General features: G+C 42.9%; 1 protein-coding gene across 1 annotated transcript in view; it reads left to right on the forward strand.

Moving 5' to 3' along the window:
• The window catches only part of ACACA (acetyl-CoA carboxylase alpha), a 254,747-nt gene that overhangs the window by 89,451 nt on the left and 142,315 nt on the right, over positions 1-22,981 (forward strand). The window contains exons 19-27 of the mRNA XM_081313199.1: positions 602-752; positions 5,201-5,335; positions 6,692-6,838; positions 7,425-7,613; positions 7,942-8,042; positions 8,900-8,988; positions 11,226-11,350; positions 17,426-17,539; positions 20,953-21,066. Coding sequence (XP_081169325.1) covers positions 602-752; positions 5,201-5,335; positions 6,692-6,838; positions 7,425-7,613; positions 7,942-8,042; positions 8,900-8,988; positions 11,226-11,350; positions 17,426-17,539; positions 20,953-21,066 — 1,165 coding nt within the window. The remainder of the gene's footprint in view (positions 1-601; positions 753-5,200; positions 5,336-6,691; positions 6,839-7,424; positions 7,614-7,941; positions 8,043-8,899; positions 8,989-11,225; positions 11,351-17,425; positions 17,540-20,952; positions 21,067-22,981) is intronic.

A 22,981-nucleotide genomic window follows, 5' to 3' on the forward strand; every position in this document is an offset into this window, starting at 1 on the left:
AGTATTGGAGCATTCACAGCTTCTGGAGGCAGATTGTTCCACTGATTAATTGTTCTAACTGTCAGGAAATTTATCCTTAGTTCTAGGTTGTTTCTCTCTTTGATTAGTTTCTATCCATTGCTTCTTGTCCTGCCTTCGAGCGCTTTGGAGAATAGCTTGACTCCCTCTTCTTTGTGGCAACCCCTCAGATATTGGAGCACTACTATCATGTCACGCCTCGTCCTTCTCTTCATTAAACTGGACATACCCAAATCCAGCAACCTTTATATGTTTTAGCCTCCAGTCCCCTAATCATCTTTGTTGCTCTTCTCTCTACTCTTTCTAGAGTCTCAGCATTGTTTTTTACATCATGGTGAGCAAAACAATGCAGGATTCCCAGTGTGGCCTTACCAAGGCCTTGTAAAGTGGTATAAATTTTAGGATCAACTCTGGTCGTAAGTCAAGGATTACCTTTACTGGATTTTGCACTGGGGTTTTATCCTTGTTAGGTCACCCAGAGTGAGCTGGGCCTCCCTATAAAGTTTTTGAATTAATAAATAAAATCTTCTGTGTAGACATCTTTGCAGTCTAATTTTCGTGGTTTCTGTCCTCTCCTGCTTAGATATCGCATCACCATTGGCAATAAGACCTGTGTATTTGAAAAAGAAAATGACCCATCAATTCTAAGATCACCGTCTGCAGGGAAACTAATCCAGTATGTGGTGGAAGATGGTGGACATGTCTTTGCTGGACAATGTTTTGGTGAAATCGAGGTAAGAAAGCTTGTAGGCTTGTTAGACTGGCCCTCTTGTGAATACCTTGTGTAAAGGAGAGCTAAAAAAATCACATACACACAAGTAACAAACACGTACACACTCACAGACTCACAAACAGAAACAGTTTCCATCCAGGTCTTTGTTCAATCTCTCCCTTAAACAGAATGAGATTGATTTTGGTTTGGATCAATTTGTTGTGATTCAGGGTCAGCCTGTGGGTTCGGCAGTTGGGTCGGATGACTCAGAGGAGGAGGAGGAGGGGGGTGTTGAAGAGCTTGCTGAGGGGATTGGACAGCTTGATGAGAGCCCCCAGCCAGGCCCCTCCCACCTGGTCACGACGCAGACCCAGCTGTGTGAGCCTGACGTGGATGAAGATGACCCACAGCTGGCCCTGTTCAAGGACGCCCGACGCAGGAGGCAGTCAATCAGGAGTAAACAGAGGAAGGCAATGGGGCTCCTCGGAAGGAGGCAGAGAGAGGCCACGCCCTGAACTGTATTTAAGGGGAATGTGTGGGAGGGCTGGTTTGCTGAAGGCAACCGCTTGGATAGTTCCTGTTTCTTAGCTCCTGTTTTATGGTTGGTGTCTTGTCTTGCTTTGTTTTATGTGAATAAATTTGGCAGGCTTTATTCCAGCCTCTTGCCGTTTGTAAAGGGGTTTCCCTGCCTTTTCTGCAGGGCCGGTAGCAGGCTGGTACAGAACACAATTTTATTAATTAAAAAAAAATAGTTGCAAAATAAAACTGAGTAACTGTCTTAATGCAAACACTTATTTATACGACATACGTGCTCTTTTTTGTCCTGCAGAACCCTTCTACTTTAATCCATTTATATCCATTTAATCAATTAAGGAGATCCTCAGATTTCCTAATCTTGTTTCCCCATTGAGCATTGAAGGCTTTTGTAAATGCACAAATGTATTCTAAAGACCCCTAATAAGCAAAATATATGCACTGAAATTCCTACCGTATTTTTCCATCTATAAGACGCACCCTTGTATAAGACGCTCTGGCATCCGAGTTTCTCCGTGCCGATTAGCTGTTTGGCGGAGCGCCGAACAGCTGAGCCGGCAAATCCGGAAGTTCGGCTGGCCAATGATCTTGCCCCCTCCCCCCTCTCGTTAGTGGCAAGCCCACAGGGGCTTGACCCCTGCACCAGGCGGCATGGCAACCCACACAGGCGTGCCCTGGGCTGCAGTGGTTACCATTATTTTTCTGTGTATAAGACGTGCCTGATTTTTGAACAGGTTGTTTGCAGGAAAAAAATAGCATCTTATACAAGGGAAAATATGGTAATTCATTTTATTCACAATGTGTTATCACAGACCCCTCGACTTAAAAAATTAAAAGTATCAGTGAAAAGTTTCAAAGAGAGATATTCATCATCACATTGAAAACTAACAAATTTCTTTTAAGTTAAGAGATAAGATAACCTTTATTGTCTTTTTTTTTTTACTGTGAGCACAACGACACACATCAAAAATGAAATTTGGTCGCCCGCTCTCAAAATGAAACACATACATGACACACACCTAAACATACTGTATACAACATATGTACACATCCCTACATATACATAACAAATAAATATTAAATACTGTCCATCTTGAATATATAACAGAAGAAGGAAGCTTGAGAGTTCACAAGATTAATGCTGCGTGGAATGAAACTGTGATGTATTCAGCTTCTGTTACCAACCTCTCTCTGCCTAGTATGAATATTTTAGTATATTTTTCAAGCTTTGTAATCTCGGATATTTTCCTTGCCTTCTGTGTGATGGAAAGTGCAGCTGAAGAAGGACTTGGCGGTGTGTGTGTGTGTGTGTGTGTGTGTGTGTCCAGAAGGGGTCCCAGAAGAAGAGAATATTCAGGCAATCCTGAACTGGATGGGGGTAAGGAGTAGAAGTTTCAGGGTACAGATAGTCCTTAACGTATGACCACAATTAGGGCTGGAAACTCCATTGCTAAGTGAGGTGGCCCTTAAGTGAGTCATGTCCATGTCAATGACCTATTTTGCTACGGTCATTACTTGAATCACACAGCCGTTAAGCGAATCCAGCTTCCACCATTGGTTGTGCTTGGTGGAAGCCAGCTTGGAAAGGTGACAAGTGGCAGTCACATGTCCCTGGGATGCTACATCTGTTGTAAACACGTGCCGGTTGCCAAGCGCCTGAATGTTAATTACACAACCCTGGGGACGCTGCGATGGCCGTAGGTGCGAGGATTGGCCATAAGTCACTTTTTCAGCGCTGTTGTAACTTTGAACAGGTTTTTTTTCCAAAACAAGTTTTATTGGTTTTCCAGTTTAACATCTATATATTTACAAAGCATCATGGTGACTGGGTAATCAAAAATTCAGTAACAGAGTTTTTAGTACATAATTCAGGTTACATTATCAAAACACCTTCTCTATTTCCCTTAACATTTAATACAACATGCAAACTAATAAATTTCTAAGAATAACACGGTCAGTTAAAAAATTTGTCAGTCCAATTTTAGTTAAACATATCCATGTCCTGTTTTTTAAATTTTACCTAATTTTTCATTTTGGGTATAGTATTCAAGTTTAGCCTTTAACATCCAAAATAATATTCACAACCCAAATTTCCCTTATTTCACTACACCAAAAATTGTAACAACTAACATACACACAATAGCTGAATAACTAAACTCTACCTAATAAACATTTTCTATTTCTCATCCTGATACATCACACGTTACCAATACAACAACCTATATTTATCAATCTACTTCTACTTCTACGTAACCAAATTCTGTTTTAATTTTTACCTAATTCTTAGTTCTTAGTTGAAATATTCAAACATCTTTAAACATCCAAACGTAGGATCCATAAGCCAAATTTCCGTTATTTCAGTACACAAACTATAATTATCTTGGAACAGTGGTTAAATGAATAGTTGTAAGTCATGGACTAGCCCAGGGGTAGGCAACCTTGGCTCTTTTATGACTTGTGGACTTCAACTCCCAAAATTCCTGAGCCAGCCATGCTGAGGGGAAAGGGAGAGGTTTCCATGCTAAGCCATGCCGGCTCAGGAATTCTGGGAGTTGAAGTCCATGAGTCCACTAGCTTAAAATCTCCCAGGGTATATCTATTAGGTTAAAGATTGTAGCTTTAATTTGGCAAGGTTTTGTCTATTAGAAGTAAGCAGATAAAGAACGGGACTCAGTCTCACCATGTTGTCTTTGCGCTTAAGCCTGACCGTATGTGAGTGTGTCGCCTGTACTGTGGCATAAACTAGCAATGTGATAGTCACAGGTAAAGTAAGCCTGTTTCAATGACTCTTGCAATCATTGCAATGCAAAGTTCATTTTGAACAGAAAACTTTTCAGTGCAGATTTTCTTTGCTCTATTGGCGTTTCTGTTCCTGTTAACAACCAGTTCCAAGCATGGCTGTGCCTTTAATGAGCTTTCTATATTTACCCCTACTCCGGTTGCTTTAAATCAGGGCTTTTCAAACAGTGGTACGGGTACCACCTGTGGTACATTGGCACCTGGCAAGTGGTACACAACCATCCTAGAGAAGTGGTAGCAGGGGAGGGGAATGAGCTGAACCGGTGGCAGCACCGCACAAGCCTGAGTGAGAGACGGCTGGAGCTGCAGGGCTGTCAGGGCTCAGCGGAAGCGCCAGGATCAGTGCTTCTTCGGGACTGTCAGGGCTCAGCGGAAGCGCCAGGATCAATGCTTCTTCGGGACTGTCAGGGCTCAGTGGAAGCGCCAGGATCAGTGCCAGGATCCAGCTGGAGCTCGGCGCTGATCCTGGTGCTTCTGCTGAGCCCAGAAGAAACACGGATCAGCTGGAATGTTGCAACATCTCCAGGGTCTTGTGATTTACATTCAGATGCTTGGCAACTGATTCATATTTATGATGGTCACAGTGTCCCAGGGTCATGAGAAGTGACCAAAACCTGCTGCAACCACCCAGCAGATGGGAGGGGGAATAAAAATCAACCCCCCACCCCACCCCCACTGCCAATCCTCAACAGAAATGCTCACAAGAGTGTAAACCTCGGAGAGAAGGAAGAGCGCCGCCGGGCGGGCAGGCAGGTGTCTTGCTTGGCTGTGACTTGGGGGGCACTTTTTTCAGTGCCATTGTAACTTCGAACAGTCTCTAAGCGAACTGTTGTAAGTCGAGGACTACCTGTACTTCATCACTTTTTTCCTTTTTTTTTTTGGTCATCAAGTTTTTGACACCTTGCTAGGCGACTGGTGGTACTCGGATGTTGCCATATCCTAAAAGTGGTACAATGGGTGAAAAAGTTGAAAAGCCCTGCTTTAAATGAAGCGTGATACTCGCTCTGTGCAATTTGTTCATGGGAAACCCAAGAGAATTACCAAATCAGCTGGACCTCAACAGGGCAGGGAGAGCAAGGTAAGGTAAGCTTCTGAGAAGTCACTTGCTTAACTCAGTCTTCTCCTATTTTTTTTCAGGTGATGAAGATGGTGATGACTCTCACAGCGGTGGAATCGGGCTGCATCCATTATGTGAAACGTTCCGGAGCAGCGCTTGAACCAGGGTGTATCATTGCTAAGATGCAGCTGGATGACCCAAGCCGAGTTCAGCAGGTAAGAGCCATCCTTTCGCAAACATTTAAACTAAAAATTTATCTTGACTACTGGGGACATCTGTCATTTTCTTTAGTCTTCTGCCGGGTTTGGGGGTGTTTTTCTGAACTAGAGCTTTGTGATTTCCTGGTGGTCTCCCATCCAAGCAACCAAACATCTCTAAACGTGGTGAGCTTTTAGAGATTGGGGAAGGTCAGGTAGGTGCTGGTGCTACTTGTTTGTGATGAAGAAGACGAAAGAAATGAATCCAAGGTCTATATGAGCCACCCAGAGCAGCCCCATGGCGAGACAGCTGGAAAATAAATTTAATAATAATAATTATGAATTAATTATGAATTAAGTACCAGAACACTTCCTAGTTTTTCCTCATAATTGACAAGAGCCTTTTTGTACTTTTCTTGGATTGGGCTACAGGAAATCCTTGACTTACAACCATACTTGAGCCCACAATTACAGTACAGGAAGTCCTTGACTTACAACCATTTATTTAGTGTCCATTCAAAGTTACCACGGCACTGAAAAAGGTGATTTTGACTGTTGTTCACACATTGCCACATCCCCAGGTTCACGTACGGTAATCAGAATTCAGATGCTTGGCAACTGGCAGGTACTTACGACGGTTGAAATGCCCGGGGTTATGTGATCCCCTTTTGCGACCTTCTGACAATCAACGTGAATGGGAAAGCCAGATTCGCTTAACAACTGTGTTACCAACTTAACAACTGAAGTGATTCACATAACAACTGTGGCAAGAACGGTTGTAAAAGGGGGCAAAATTCACTTAACAACCGTCTTGCTTAAGCAGCGGCAGTTTTCAGCTCGGCTGTGATTGTAAGTCAAGGACTACCTGTAGTAAGTCAGGGTGGTCGCTCAATGGCTCATCCTGTGACTGCGGTTGATTTTACAAATATATGGGTGGTGGCCATTAAGCGAACAGTGTGCTCGTTCAGTGAACACAGTGGTTGTTAAATAGAACCACTGTTCACTGTGAAGTGATTTTGGCTGAAAACCGGAAGGCAGTTTCCGGCAAAACCATCATAGTTCAGTCATGTGACTGCAGGATTCTGCAGACAGCTTTAAATGTGGACTGGTTGTCGCATGATCAAAACGGGGTCATGTGACTGCCGGGGGGGGGCAGCCATTGGAACTTCAAATCCAGATCCTAAGTAGCTTTTTTTTGAGGCCCACGTAACGTCGAAATGGAGGATCAACCTTTGGTGGAATCGGCTGAGTCTGGGAAAGAAGCTTCAAGCCAGCAGAACTCAGAAAAATGATCGCTTTTGAGGTAAAGACGATGATTGGATGGCGACAACTCTCACAGCGCTGGATGACTTTGGTTTTTCTCGCCCTCTCAAGGCTGAGCTCCATATGGGAACCTTGCCTCAGATCCAGAGCACAGCCCTGCGGGGTGAGAAGCTTCACCGGATCTTCCATTATGTCTTTGACCACCTGCTCAACGTGATGAATGGATACTGCCTTCCAGAACCCTTTTTCACCAGCAAGGTAATGTCTACTGCTTTCTTCCCCCCTCCCCCCCTTCTGTTGGCATAAGCCAGGGGTCTTCAAACTTGGCCCTTTTATGACTTGTAGACTTCAACTCCCAGAATTCCTCGCATGGCTGAGGAATTCTGGAAGTCCACAAGTCATAAAAGGGCCAAGTTTGAAGACCCCTGGCATAAGCGATAGTCTATCAGATCTTAATGCCTAATGGCAGTCTTTCCACTCTGCTGGCTTCTAGATCTGTTACAACTCCAAAGAACTCCCAGCCAATTAACCTTGCATGTTCAGTTCTAGCACATCTGGAGAGCATTAACCCCAAGGTCAGGGTTTCTCAATCTTAGCAACTTTCAAATGTGTGGACTCTTAACTCCCAGAATACAGCATACTGGCTGAGGTATTCTGGGAGCTGAAGTCCATACATCTGAAAGCAATCAAGGTTGAGAAACTCCTTCCCTCCCTCCCTCCCTCCCTCCCTCCCTCTCTTATGACGGGTCATAAGACGAGAACTACCTGCAGTGTTAGATGCCTATAGAAAACAAACTCATTTGCCTGCTATCTTGATTTACTTTCAACTCCACCTCTAACTCAGGTGAAGTACTGGGTTGAACGGTTAATGAAAACTCTCCGGGATCCATCCTTGCCTCTATTGGAGCTCCAGGATATCATGACCAGCGTCTCTGGGCGGATCCCCCCCAACGTGGAAAAATCCATCAAAAAAGAAATAGCACAGTACGCGAGCAACATCACATCCGTCCTCTGCCAGTTTCCCAGCCAGCAGGTAAGGAATGTTGGGATCTGGCTTGAAACTGAGATGAAACTGGCCAGACAGAGGTTAGATGAAAGAATAATACGCTTGATGGTGAGAAATGGTGAGGGTGGGGAAGGTGGGTGTCAACATCCAGCTCAAGAATCCAAATAAAACTCCAGCAATAATTCCGCTTCCGAAAATCTTACGTTTTATTGAGTACACTGCGTGGTTATGTCGAAGGAAAACTTAACTCTGAGGTTCCCACACCAATTCATAGACTTAAACAGTAGTTTTCCCAACCAACCCCCCCCAATATCTTATGTAATCCATATCAAGAAGTCCAATTTGTAAATTGTAGATTGCCAACATCCTGGACAGTCACGCAGCCACCTTAAACCGCAAATCGGAGCGTGAGGTTTTCTTCATGAACACTCAGAGTATTGTGCAGCTGGTTCAAAGGTGAGTGTGAGGATCACCGAAGTGGTCCCTGGCAAAATCTGAATGGGAAAGCCGAATGACAGGCTTCTTTGTGGCAGGGTCCAGCCTCCAACCCCCTTGATAAATACAATTAAGGCCCTACAGATGGGTCTACAACAATTCCTCTTGGCCAACTCGCCCCGGGACAAGAGTTACACCAGAGGTCTCCAGCCTTTCTTGATTGGCGGACCGGAGGGAAAGGGAGGGGGAAGCGTTTTATGCATGCACGCGCACATGCAAAGTATAAACTTGTATAAACTTATTGTCTCCTGATGATAGTCCAAGGTCACCCAACTGCCTTTCATGCCTAGAACTCACCATCTCTTGGTGATTGGCCCAAAGTCACCCAGCTAGCTTTCATGCCTAAGGCAGAACTAGAACTCACCATCTCCTGGTGATTGGCCCTAAGTCAGTTAGCCAGCTTTCATGGCTAAGGCGGAACTAGAACTCACCGTCTCCTGGTAATTGACCCTAAGTCACTTAACTGGCTTTCATGCCTAAGGCAGGACTAGAACTCACCATCTCCTGGTGATTAGTCCAAGGTCACCCAACTGCCTTTCATGCCTAAGGCTAGAACTCACCATCTCCTGGTGATTGTCCCTAAGTCAGTTAGCCAGCTTTCATGCCTAAAGTGGGACTACAACTCACCGTCTCCTGGTGATTGGCCCAAAGTCACCCAGCCGGTTTCCATGCCTAAGGCAGAACTAGAACTCACCATCTCCTGACTTCTAGCCTGGAGCCTTAACCTCTAGACCAATCCTGGAAGCGTGTTTACAATGCAACCATGATGTCAAAGATTATCTGCTTCAGCGTTTTCATTGTGGAGAGGTCTGTTGCAGATACCGAAGTGGCATCCGAGGTCACATGAAGGCGGTGGTGATGGATTTGCTTCGGCAGTACCTAAAGGTGGAAACTCAGTTCCAACACGGTGGGTCATCTCAGTTTAGGATTTGACTTTTTCCAACAAGGGTGGTGGGAATGAGGGCTGTATCACAGCCAGGAAGAAGAATCTGTAATAATTCAGGCCACCAGATGGCAGCATTGTACTGGGATGTCAACCCCCAAAAGGCTTTGTCAACCAAAATTGTTCTTTTCTAAATGATGATTAACTTTCACGAGAAGAATCAGGCAGGCTGGTTAACCATAGTCTAGTGGGACGGCTTTCAGAGCTGATTTCCCATTACCCTTGACCCAGTCAGATGAACAGCGGTTAGAATGGGCAGTTCTTCCTCTCTATATTTGTGCATTCTGATATTTATGTCACTGTTCACCGCCCTGAGTCCTTAGGGAGAAGGGCGGTATACAAATCAAATAAATAAATATATTAGCACATAAAGAGCATTGTAAGCTGCTTTGCTTCAATTCAGAGTATCCATCTTGCCATCCCCATCCACCCTGTTTCAGTTAGTCCTTCAATATTGTCCAGGTGAGAAGCATGAGGCATGAATACTAACACTGTCTTTATTTATTTATTTATTTATTTAGTTAGTTAGTTAGTTAGTTAGTTAGTTCGTTCGTTAATTATAGAATTTATATGGCCACCCACTCACTTTCAGTGACTCTAGGTGGGTTACAAAAAATAAAAAACCCAATATATGAAGAGTAAAAACAACACACACACACACACACACACACACATACCTGCATCCCCAAAGGAAGACTATAAATAGTTTTCTCATTTACAACGGGGATGAAAAATTAACTTTGCAACCAGTCCTCGCACTGATGGCCTTCTCATGTTTGTGAAACCGAGGAAAACTGATTGTAGGTAGCCCTTGAGTTTATTACCATAATGGAGCCTGCCCATGATGCTCATAAGTCGGAACGGTCGTAAAATGAGTTGCTGATGTGACTGATCCACTTTCATGACTTTTTTGCGGTGATCGTTAAGCGAACGTGGAGGTTGTAAGTATGGGTGCCACGGTTTAAGTGAGCGCCGTAGTTGTTAAACGAAGCCATTGTTCACTGTGGCTCAGATTTGCTGATAATCAGTAGTAAATGTTGGTTTTCAGCGAAAGCATGCCAAAGTATTTTAATTTGTACTAGATTAGCCTTTCCCTGTCTAGAGGTCCTTTAGGGCAGGGGTCTCCAACCTTGGCAACTTTTAAGACTTGTGGACTTCAACTCCCAGAATTCCTCAGCCAGCTTTGCTGGGAGTTGAAGTCCACAAGTCTTAAGATTGCCACGGTTGAGGACCCCTGCTTTAAGAGTATAGTCCTCAACTCCCATAATTCCCCATCCATCACGGGCATTGCTGAGAATTCTCGGAGCTGAAGGTCCTAAATCAGGAATGCCCCCAATCAGAAGACGTTTGAAGCATCAATAGTAATAGTAATAGCACTTAGACTTACATACTGCTTCACAGTGCTTTACAGCCCCTCTCTAAGTAGTTTACAGAGTCAGCATACTGATCCCAATAATCTGGCTCCTTATTCTACCGACCTTGGAAGGATGGAAGGCTGAGTCAACCCTGAGCTGGTGAGGATCGAACTGCTGACAGCCAGCAGTCAGCAGAAGTAGCCTGCAAGTACCGTGTTTCCCTGAAAATAAGACCCAACCGGAAAATAAGCCCTAGCATGATTTTTCAGGACACTCATAATATAAGGCCCACCCCAAAAATAAGCCCCAGTTAAGATCGTCAGCCTGGCAGACACATTTAGTACCATATTTCCCAGAATATAAGCCCTAACCGGAAAATAAGCCCTAAGGCGTCTTTTGGTGCAAAAATTAATATAAGACCTGGTCTTATTTTCGAGGGAAACACGGTAGGTTGCAGCTTCTTGTAAGCAAGGGAAGGAAAGAAGTCCCTGCAGATTTTGCTTCACTAATGGTTGCCAACTCTAGGGGGCAGTGCTGATCTCTGAACTAGTCCAATCAGAAGACATTTCAGTAGTCATGTGGCCAGCATGATGTCACAGAACGCTGTTTCCTCCCCCATCGAAGTGGTACCTATTTTATCTACTCACATTTTGCATGCTTTCGAATTGCCAGGTAGGCAGGAGGTAGGGGTAGGCAGGTGCTCACGCTGCCGTGTGATGCTTGGGTCTCGAACCCAGGGCCGCTGGTTTTCCAGCCGACAAGCCCAGCATCTTAACCATTATGCCATCCTTCCTGTCATCAAGCATCTCTTATTTATTAATGTCATGTTTGGCTTCCTGGTTGCAGGTCACTACGATAAGTGTGTCTTTGCTCTTCGGGAGGAGAACAAAAGCGACATGAATGCTGTCCTCAACTACATCTTTTCCCACGCCCAGGTGACGAAGAAAAACCTCCTTGTGACAATGCTCATTGTAAGTGAAGCTCTTGGGCGCAATTTCTTTAGCGCTTTTTAGTAAACTATTTGAAATGTAGCTGAGAGTTGTACCTAGGAGTTATAAAAAAAAACCCAGTATGATCGATCTGTAGTAATGACTCATTTCAGATTTAAAGCAATGGGGTAGAACTGCTAGTACTAGAGCAGGCCTATCATTTGGCATTCAGTCTCAACAGCTTTAATATGGGTGGACTTCATCTCCCAGAATTCCCCAGTCAGGTTTGAAGACCCCTGCCTTAAATTAAAGCATGCTGGCTGAGGAATTCTGGGAATTGAAGTCCACACATCTTGAAGCTACTGGCTAGGGAAATCTTGGTTGCTATCTGAGAAATTCTGGGAGTTGGAGTCTACCCATCTTAAAGTTGCCAAGATTGAAAAACATTGTTGTGGAGCGCATGGATCAGCATGATCCGCCAAGATGCGTCAAAGGGTCTGTCTTTTAAGATGCGAAAGACAAAATTCTCCATTTTGAAAAGATGAAAAGGGAGAAATCTGGCTGCACCCGGAATTGGATTGGATTGTTTTCCCTATGGAGTTGTTTTCCTTATGGAGCAACAGGTGTTCACAAAATCACCTGCATATTGTAACTGCATGTTAAGCAGCTGTTTTAATAGCATTAACCTTTTCAAACCAGATAGCCAGACTAGGTCCTCGTTTTGCATTCTTATGCCTTTTCCCTAAAATTCACCAATCACAGCCATCCACCATTCTTTTTCTTTTTGCACAAATTTTATTATTTTTTTAATATTTACATTCAAATGTTTGTGAAGCAATACGGTGGTTGGGTAATCAAAAGTAAACAATAGCAAATAACAAGTTATTTGTAAATAGCTAAGGTTGCATCAACAAGGATTTATTTATTTATTTATTTATTTAATTGATTTTATATACCGCCCTATTCCCAAAAAACTCAGGGCGGTTTACAGGGCGAATTAAAACAATACAAATAAATACAATTAAAATAGAATTAAATTAAGACTAGCCCACAGTTAAAACAAATTAAAATTTCAAATTTAAAGTTAAATTAAAACCCCCTCAGTCCAGGACAGAAAGATCAAATAACCAAGTTTTCAGGTCCCGGCGAAACGAGCGAAGGTCCGGGGCAGTCCAAAGTTCCACCGGCAGATTCCCTCTCCAATTCACTTAGTTATAACATAGTTAAATTAATAAAATTAATACATTTCTAATTGTGACCTAGTCAATTAAAAGAATTTTTAATATATTTTCACTAATACATATCAATGTCCTGTTTTTAAGTTTTACCTAATTGCAATAAAATAATCTAGAGTAGCCTATTATATAGAGAAGAAAACTTAATTTTTGGGTAACCCACATTTCCTTATTTCAATAAAGAGTAATTATCCTGTCTTCAAACCTTACGTTGTTCATTTCAAAACATTCTTATTTTTTACCAGTAAAGCCATCCACCATTCTTGAGGTCTGATAATAATAATCTCTTGTTTTGCCTCAAAATCCCTCATTTAAAAATTGGGCTGGAGGTGCTGCGACAATTCTTCTGGGTTGGCCTCTGATGTCCCCCAAATCTCCAATCCCATCCTTTTCAACTAAAAAGACAAAAGCAGACAAGATAAAGGCCTCTCCCTTTTCCCATGACCTGGAGGAGTAAAAATGTTTGACTATGGGTATTTTAAAATATAGTTAAAGAAAAATGAGCTGAAGAAAAATGCCTTTTTTTAATGGAGCCTGTGGGAGAGTTAAACCTGGGATTGATGGCATCCATCACATCACAGTTTGCGTCATGCTTTCAAAGATGCTAATTAATAGAGTTGAGCTTTCCAAGCCTCTTCTTGTGTTTCTGCATCTTTTTCTCTTTGTGCTAAAGATGTGGAGGATTCCTGTCACTAGAAATTGATTTGCGCAGCTAAAAAGTTTTTAAACAAGACACAGTCTCTTAGAACAGCTGACAACTGATGGCTATACGTATCGCCATTGTCTTACTTAAATAATAATCTGTACAATATGAAGATCTCTCTCTCTCTCTCTCTCTCTCTCTCTCTCTCTCTCTCTCTGTGTGTTTGTGTGTCTCTCTCTCTGTGTGTGTGTGTGTGTGTCTCCCTGACACACACACACTTTCCTTCTTCCATTCTTCCTCTCCTCTCCTCTCTTCCCCCCATTCTCCTCTCCTTCCCCTTCCCTTCCCTCATTCTCTTCTCCTCCTTTTTTCTTTCTTTTCTTTTTATTCTTCTCTATTTACTTCCCAGGCTTTCCCCTTTCCTTTCCTTTCCTTTCCTTTCCTTTCCTTTCCTTTCCTTTCCTTTCCTTTCCTTTCCTTTCCTTTCCTTTCCTTTCCTTTCCTTTCCTTTCCTTTCCTTTCCTTTCCTTCCCTTCCCTTCCCTTCCCTTCCCTTCCCTTCCCTTCCCTTCCCTTCCCTTTCCTTCCCTTTCCTTCTTGTCTTGTGACTGTAAGTAACGCTTGCCTTAAGAATCTCATTATTTGAACACGGAGCCATATTTCCTCTGAGAATTCTGGAGTTGCTTTGAGCTGGGGCTGTTCATTTCTCAAGTAATCATGCCGGCATGATGGAGAGAAAAAATGGCAGCTGTTCGCAGCTCAGGCCTTCAATTTCCTTCAGAGTCCAGTCACTCAAGTGTGTAATTACATGGGGGTGCTGGAGAGGCGTTAGGCCTTGTCAAAGAAGACGTCAGAGGCCTTTGCCGATCGGGGCAGGCTGAAAGCTGAGGGCTGCTGCTGCTGCATGCCTTGCATTTTTTTTGGGGGGGGGGGTTTGATGAATCCTTCTTTCCAAGGTGGGGTTTTAAACTGCTTTTCCATTTTGGGGGGGAATCCACCTGTGTAGTCCTTCTGAGAGCTTTCAAGGAGGTACCGTTGTCATTTTCGGTAAGGCTGGTGCTTCAGGGCTCGTGGAAGAGCTACCCGTCTATTGGTGTGACTTACAGGTAGTCCTCGACTTACGACCACAGCTGAGCCCAGCATTTCTGTTGCTAAGCAAGACAGTCATTAAGTGGGCTTTCCCCCCATTTTACGACCTTCCTTGCCACCGTTAAGTGAATCACGGAAGTTGTTAGTAACACGGGAGTTGAGTGAATCTGGCTCCCGCATTGACTTTTGGTTGTCAGAAGGCCCCAAAAGGTGGTCACATGACACGGGGACACTGCAACTGTCATAAATCTGAGTCCGTTGCCCAGTGTCCCATGATCATCGGGATTCCTCGACGGCCGTAAGTGTGAAAAATGGTCACAAGTCGCTTTTTTCAGCGCCATTGTAAGTTCAAATGGTCACTAAACAAATAGTTGTAAGTGGAGGACTACCGGTAATAGATGAACACATGGGAAGAAACTCTGGTTGCTGTATAAGATCCTGTCCGTCTTCTGGAGATTTCGTTTAGCTATCCTCCTTGATGCTCAGTTGCTTTCCATAGCATTCTGTTTTGGTGTGAGGTATCCTAGTTTGTAAGATGGGCGACCCTAGTTGAACTACCATAGGGGTGGTTCTCAACTCATGGCCATAATTGAGTCTGGAATTACAGTCATAAGTCATTGTGGTCGTAACCTGAGGGATCCACAAGACCTTTTTCATGGCAGTCATTAAGCCAAAGTGACGGTTGTGAAGTGAATGTCATAGTTGTTATGGACACATGACCATGGAATGCTGCAAACAGTCATTCAGCTGACCTGTCTGACACGGGGTCATGTGACCCTGGTGGTGGTGGGGGCAGTGCAACCTTATATGATGGCTGGGGAGACTTTTGTGGGCCTTAAAGCACCCATTCCATGACCTTTGTAACAGTGGTCGTAGAATGACCAGTCATTAAATGAGGACTCCCTCTTTCAGCTGTTGAGAACCATGGGTGACCTTGAACCAGTCCTTCCATTTTATCCCCAGAGTGTTTTCCAGTGGTCAGGATAGTAAACTAAGAAGGAGAATGCTCTCTTTAGCATGGAAGCGGCAAGGGTGACCTCAGGCAGTTCTCTTATCTTTCAAACCAAGAACAAATGTGGGGTAGTGTTGAAAAGCCAGGAAAAGCCGTAACGTTTCTCATTTTTCCACCTTATTGTTGAATTTTCAAAGTGGGTGCTGTTTAGCCTTCACAGTCATGGCGCCTTCTGTATAAAAGAGGACTTCAGCTCCCAGAATTCTCAATAATAATCCTGCTGGCTGGAGAATTCTAGGTACTGAAGTTCACATATCCGGAAGGCATTAGTTTGCAGAGTTCAGATAGCTAGATAGCTAAAGCTATCTAATACCACTTTACAATGCTTTGGTAAGGGCACACCTGGAATACTGCATCCAGTTTTGGTCACCACGATGTAAAAAAGACGTCGAGACTCTAGAAAGGGTACAGAGAAGAGCAACAAAGATGATTGGGGGACGGGAGGCTAAAACATATAGGGAACGGTTGCTGGAATTGGGTATGTGTAGTTTAACGAAGAGAAGGGTGAGGGGTGACATGATAGCAGTCTTCCAATATCTCAGGGGCTGCCACAAAGAAGAGGGAGTCAAGCTATTCTCCAAAGCACCTGAAGGCAGGACAAGAAGCAACGGATGGAAACTAATCAAGGAGAGAAGCAACCTAGAACTAAGGAGAAACTTCCTGACAGTTAGAACAATTAACCAGTGGAACAACCTGCCTCCAGAGGTGGTGAATGCTCCAACACTGGAGGTTTTTAAGAAGAGACTGGACAGCCATTTGCCTGAAATGGTATAGGGTTTCCTGCCTGAGCAGGGGGTTGGACTAGATGACCTCCAAGGTCCCTTCCAACTTTATATTATTATTATTATTATTATTATTATTATTATTATTATTATTATTATTATTATTGTTGTTGTTGTTGTTGTTGTTGTTATTGTTGTTATTATTGTTGTTATTATTATTATTATTAAAGCAATGAGTGTGTACTCCCGAGAACGAATATTAGATTATTAGGAGTCTATGGGACTTCCAGCCTGTCTCCCCTCCACCTGCTTTATGTCAGCACGTAAACAAAGATGATTAGGGGACTGGAGGCTAAAACATATGGAGGAAAGTTGCAGGAATCGGGTATGTCTAATTTAATGAAGAGAAGGACTAGGGGTGACATGATAGCTGTCTTCCAATATTTGAGGGGCTGTCTCAGAGAAGAGGGGGGTCAGTTTATTCTCCAAAGCACCTGAAGGCAGGACAAGAAGTAACAGATGGAAACCAATCAAGGAGGAAAAAAAACCAACCTAGAACTAAGGGGAAATTTCCTGATAGTTAGAACAATTTATCAGTGGAATGACTTGCCTCCAGAAGTTGTGGGTGCTCCATCGCTAGAGGTTTTAAGAAGAAACTGGACAGCCATTTGTATGGATTGATATAGGGCAGGGGTAGGCAACCTCGGCTCTTTTATGACTCATGGACTTCAACTCCCAGAATTCCTGAGTCAGCTATGCTGACTCAGGAATTCTGGGAGTTGAAGTCCATGAGTCATAAAAGAGCCGAGGTTGCCTACCCCTGATATAGGGTCTCATGCTTGAGCAGGGGTTGAAGTAGAAGACCTCCAAGGTCCCTTCCAACTATGCTATTGTGTATTCTCTATTCTCTCTAGCTTGCCTTATTTTTAGAACAGCGGTTCTCAAACTTGGCCACTTTAAGATGCTTGGACTTCAAATCCCATGGCGGGCTGAGGAACTAGGCGGAATTGAAGTCCCCATATCTTAAAGTGGCCAATGTTGAGAAACACTGTTTTAATACGCGCTACGTCTCATTTTTATTAATATTCAGTGGTAAACCTCCAAGCCAATAGTTGCTTGGGAGGAATACCTGCCAGGATAAAGATGAAAGTCATAGAGTCTCCCTTCAAAATATGAGCGAAATTTCTTTAGTGAAAAGGCCTTTTTCCCTTAGGAGCAAACCAGAATCTCTTCTCTATAAAAGCCTGTACGTTACTGTATTATTCCACAAATTTGGCTTTTCTATGCTGGTTTTTATAGAAACAGATTATAGATTATAATGTTTGACTTGGGGGTGGAGGCTATATTTTGAGAAGTACAGTAGGTCTCCCTTGGATGCTGAGTCTGTAAATCAAGAAGTTCTTTGTTTTCTTGACAGGATCAGTTGTGTGGCCGAGATCCCACATTGACCGATGAGCTGATCAATATTCTGACGGAACTGACCCAGTTAAGTAAGACCACCAACGCCAGAGTTGCCTTACGAGCCCGCCAGGTAAAACATAGATAAGAGTAACCTCTAGCAATGTTAAGACAACATTAGGCCAATGTATCCTGCTTATTTATCTCATTGGTTGCTTATCTTATCTCAAGGTGTGCCCTGATCATACCTTGGCCCATTGCTGCCTTCAGTCAGGGGTAGGCAGTCTGGTACCTTTACTGTAAAGTTTGATACTACAACTCCCATCAAGCATATCTCAGAATCAAAGAATTAACCAGGAGTCACTATGGAGAGTTAAGCCAGGAATCAGAGTCAAACAACTGTCTGACTCAGCAGTGCATAGAAGAGAATATTTGTAGCTCAAGGTTGAACTGTGGGGTCCAATAAGATTCTACCATCATCAGAAATACTAAAAATTACAGCAGCACGTCTCTCCAGATTCAAAGACAAAAAAAATACTCAAAAGTGGAGTCTTGGGCGCTCTCTGACTTTGGTTATTCTCTTGCAGACATTTCATTACCCAACTAGATAACATTATCAGTGCAAGAAGGGAGTGGGGGTTTGCTCTCTGCAGTATATCACAGATCTCCTGACATTACAAACCTTCTTCTTCTAGGCTTGGCACAAATTCCCAGGCGTGACTCTCACTTTCCAGATAAGAATACATGTAGTCCTCGGCTTACAGCCACCATTGAGCCCAAAATTTCTGTTGCTAAGCAAGTCGGCTGTTAAGTGAGTTTTGGCCCACTTCACAACCTTTCTTGCCACAGTTGTTAACTGAACCTATGCAGCTGTTAAGTTAATAACACGATTGTTCAGTGAATTTGGCCTCCCCATTGTCTTTACTTGTCAGAAGGCCACAAAAGGTGATCACATGATCCCGGGACACCGCAACCGTCATAAATATGAGTCAGTTGCCAAGCATCTCAGTTTTTTTTAATTAAATTTATTATTTAAAACATTGGACACGGTACAAACGGACTGACATACCTTCTTGTCTACAATATTCATATATGTATATATACACATAAAATACACTTAAGATACGTATCGATTATATATAATACAATACTTAAAGCAATCAACCAATCTATAAATTCTAATAGAGACCTTCCTTTTGTTCCCGCCAAAAATAAAATTTATTCCAAATTTTGTAGTAACCTGATTGATCTTTATTTTTAATTTCCAAAGTTAATTTATCCATTTCTGCGCATTCCCAAATTTTCCTTATTACCTTGTTTTCTACTGGAATTTCACTCAGTTTTGATCACGTGACCATGGGGGTGCTGAGACAGTCATAAGTGTGGAAACAGTCGTAAGTCACTTTTTCCAGTGCCGTTTTAACTTCAAACCGTCACTAAACGAGTGGTGGTAAGTCAACTCTGTCACACCCCTTCTCCTGATCTTCCCATTGGTTGCTTGTGGCTCCATTACCTGGTTGCCCGATGACCTTCAGCTAGGACAGTGTGAAAACAACCATCTCATGCTCAAGAGCTCCTCACGAAAAGAGTCAATTATTCAACTTCCCCCTTGTTCCTCTGTCCTATTTGCCTAGTGTCATTTGCTAGCACCCAGCTGGCAACCAGGATGCCCCCAGGGGTTGGACTGAAAGACACAGCACAAATCACAGGAGCAGAAAACAAAATATATTGCTTAGACTTTGGCAAGAGAACCCCAACACACTGTGTAAAAAGAAACAGCGGTCTCTTCTTAATGACTCCCCTGGGGCTGTCAAATTTTTACTTTTTTCCCCCAAACTCAAATAAAAGCTTGATTTTGCTGTTGTTTTTTTTCCCCTGCCCTTTTCTTAAGTTCGTCATTTCGCATTCCAATTTAAATACCAGCTCTATACCTGGAGAGCTCTCCGCTGATAGGGACTTTTTCTGTATAATTAAAATAATGTGGAGGTGGGGAAAGAGATGAATCTAGTTGTCTCTCAATAATTCTACGCTGGTAGAAGCTCCTTTTTTTTAGAACTCCCCCGTCGTTCCCTTCATTTCCATTTTAGAAATCAGAGAGCAGGGGAAGGAAAGAACAAAAAAAAAAAGAAGAGAAACATGCTTACTGGTGTTTTTTTTAATAAAATTATTTTAAACTACATGGGGTACATGTAGTCCTCGACTTACAACAGTTCACTGAGTTCGAAGTTACAACGGCACTGGGAAAAAATGACTTATGACCGTTTTTCACACTTAACGACCATAGCAACATCCCCATGGTCACATGATCAAAATTCAGATGCTTGGCAACTGACTCATATTTATGACTGTTTCAGTATCTCAAGGTCATGTGATCCCCTTCTGTGGGGAAGCCAGATTCACTTCCAACCATGCAATTAATTTAAGAACTGCAGTGATTCATTGGTGGAGCAGTGGGCTAATGCCTCCTTAAGTAGCACCAGCTGCCTGCAATTAGTGCAGGTTCGAGTCCCACCAGGCTCAAGGTTGACTCAGCCTTCCATCCTTCCGAGGTAGGTAAAATGAGGACCCAGATTGTTGGGGGCAATAAGCTGACTTTGTAATAATGCCGCTTGGGGCCCCCCCGAAAGCCCTAATAAGCAGGCATATACATAGAATGAAGGCTATTGCTAAGCACATTGATTTGTGCTTTTTAGATTGTAAGCCGCCCTGAGTCTTTGGAGAAGGGCGGTATATAAATGGGATTAAATAAATAAATAAATAAAATTTAACACCTATGGCAAGAAAGGTCGTAAAATGGGGCAAAACTCACTAACAATTGTCTCACTCTGAAATCTCGGGCTCAATTGTGGTCATAAATCGAGGTCTACCTGTATAAAAAAAATTTCCCCACATTTATGACCATGGCAGCATTCGCATGCTTGGCAACTGGTTCATATTTATGATGGCTGCAATGTCCAAGGGTCATGTGATGACCTTTTGTGACCTTCTGACAAGCAAAGTCAGTGGAGAAGCCAGATTCACTTAACAACCGGGTTACTAACTTAACAACCTCAATGATTCACTCACTTAGCGATAAAAATTTTAGGCTCAATTATAACCATAAGTCGAGGACTACCTGTAATTAGAGGCAGAAGAATGAGGTAAACACCTGGACCTTTGTGTAATGTGTCCAAGGTAGGATAATCTGAGCCTGGCTATTTGCATTCATGGGTTTATTTGTTTGAAAATCCATTTGTTTTCTTTCCTGGCTATCCAAGAGTCTTTCCCAGTGCTAAAGTTCAAAAGCATCAATACTCTTTCCATGTCGCTTCTTCAAAAATCCAACTTTGGCTTGGAAAGTTGGACTGCCACCTGTACAATTCTTATCTTTAGCAGGAATAAACACCTCATGACATCCGAATATCTTCCCCAAGGCCTTCTGTGCCATCCATAGCTTTAGAAGCAGGCCTGATCCTGAATCCCAGCTTTGAAATGTCACAATTTCACATTTTCTTCCATTCCCTAAGTAACGTTCAAACAACCGGTGACTTTTTGTTTCCTACTTAGGTGCTCATCGCTTCCCACCTGCCCTCCTATGAACTCCGTCACAATCAGGTGGAATCCATCTTCCTCTCAGCTATTGACATGTACGGGCACCAGTTCTGCATTGAGAATCTGCAGGTATGATGATTATGGAGCCTAAAATCAAACTGTAATAGCAGGCATTTATTGTGATGATTTTTCAGAAATCCAACAGGTAAAAAAAAGATTTGCTGTGCAGGATTAACTTTAATTTTAGTTACAATTTGCAATGTGCAGCCTCGATGGGTATATCTTTCTTTCACTGATCCCCACTCTTATTGTTGTTTATTTATATCCTGCAACAGTCAGGGGACCCAGATTGTTGGGGGCAATTAAGCTGACTTTGTAATAATGCCGCTTGGGGTGTGTGTGAAAGCCCTAATAAGCAGGCATATACATAGAATGAAGGCTACTGCTAAGCTTGTAAGCCGCCCTGAGTCTTCGGAGAAGGGTGGGATATAAATGGAATTAAAATAAAAAAATAAAAATTAAGTCTGTAAACAGGTCATAAGTCACGTTTTTCAGTCCCGTTGTGACTTTGAATGTCACTCAATGTAAGGTTGCAAGTCTGTACTTAAATGGGTGGTTTCTAAATTGGATGCACAGATAATCCTCAACTTACAACCACAATCAAGCCCAAAATTTATGTTGTTAAGTGAGACATTTGTTAAGCGAGTTTTGCCCCATTTTCCAACTTTTCTTGCCACAGTTGTTAAGTGAAACATTGCAGCTGTTAAGTTAGTAACCTGGTTGTTAAATGAATCTGGCTCTCCCCCCCCCCCCCCCATTGACTTTGCTTGTCGGAAGGTTGCAAAAGGGGATCACGTGACTCTGGGACACTACAACTATCATAAATATGAGTCAGTGGCCAAGCCTCTGAATTTTGATCACATGACCATGGGGATGCTGCAGTGGTTGTAAGTGTGAAAAACAGTCATAAGTCACTTTTTTTCAGTGCCATTGTAATTTTGAACGGTTGCTAAATGAATTGTTATAAGTGGAGGACGACCTGTATAAATAAATATAAAAAATATAAAGTCACTGTTAAACTGTTGAGGGTTAGAACTTTTGCTAATCAAATTCAAATCACTTAGATGGTTCCTGATCTGCCTTGTAGCCTTCTGTGTGGGCGTCATATATTAAATCCAAATGGATCAGGTGCAGAAATAAGGTAGAATTATCCCCTCACAGTACAGGTCCTTCACAGTCTTACCATTGTTTGTTTAGTGACCATTCAAAGTTACAACAGCATGAAAAAAGTTATTTATGACCGTTTTTTACACTCATGACCATTGCCCATGGTCACATGATCAAAACTCAGACATTTGCCAACTGCCATGTATTTATGACAGTTGCAGTGTCCCGGGGCCATGTGATTCCTTTTGCGACCTTCTGACAATTAAAACCAATGGGGAAGACCCAGATTCACTTAACAACCGTGTTCCTAACTTAACAACTGCAGGGATTCACCTAACAACGGTGGCAAGCAAGGTCGTGAAATGGGGCAAAAGCTGCTTAACAACTGTCTTGTTTGACAAAAGAAATGTAGGACTCAACTGTGGTCATAAGTTGAGGACTACCTGTAAAAAGGGTGATTGGGAAGAGGCACGTCCAGTACAGTCACTCAAACAGAGAGCCAATAGACATGCTCCTCTGTATGTAAGCGTATCTCCTGTGGAAGAATAAATTATATACGGTAGCTGTGGTATTTTTTTTAAAAATAAACAAGCTTATGACCACAATGGGGACCAGAATTTTCATTGCTAAACAAGCTGGTTGTTAAGTGAGTCACACACGATTTTACGATCCCTTTGCTCACGGTTCTTAAGTGAATCCCTGCAGTTCTTAAGTGAATCATGCAGTCATTAAGCAAATCTGGCTTCGCCATTGACTTTGCTTTTCGGGAGCCAGCATGGAAAGGTCCCAGAGGGGAATCCAACGCTCCCAGGATGCTGCAACTGTCATAAATACATGCCGGTTGCCAAGCAGCCGAATTTTGATCACATGACCCCGG

Source organism: Vipera berus (assembly GCF_964194415.1).
Source record: "Vipera berus genome assembly, chromosome: 1".
Lineage (NCBI taxonomy): Eukaryota > Metazoa > Chordata > Lepidosauria > Squamata > Viperidae > Vipera > Vipera berus.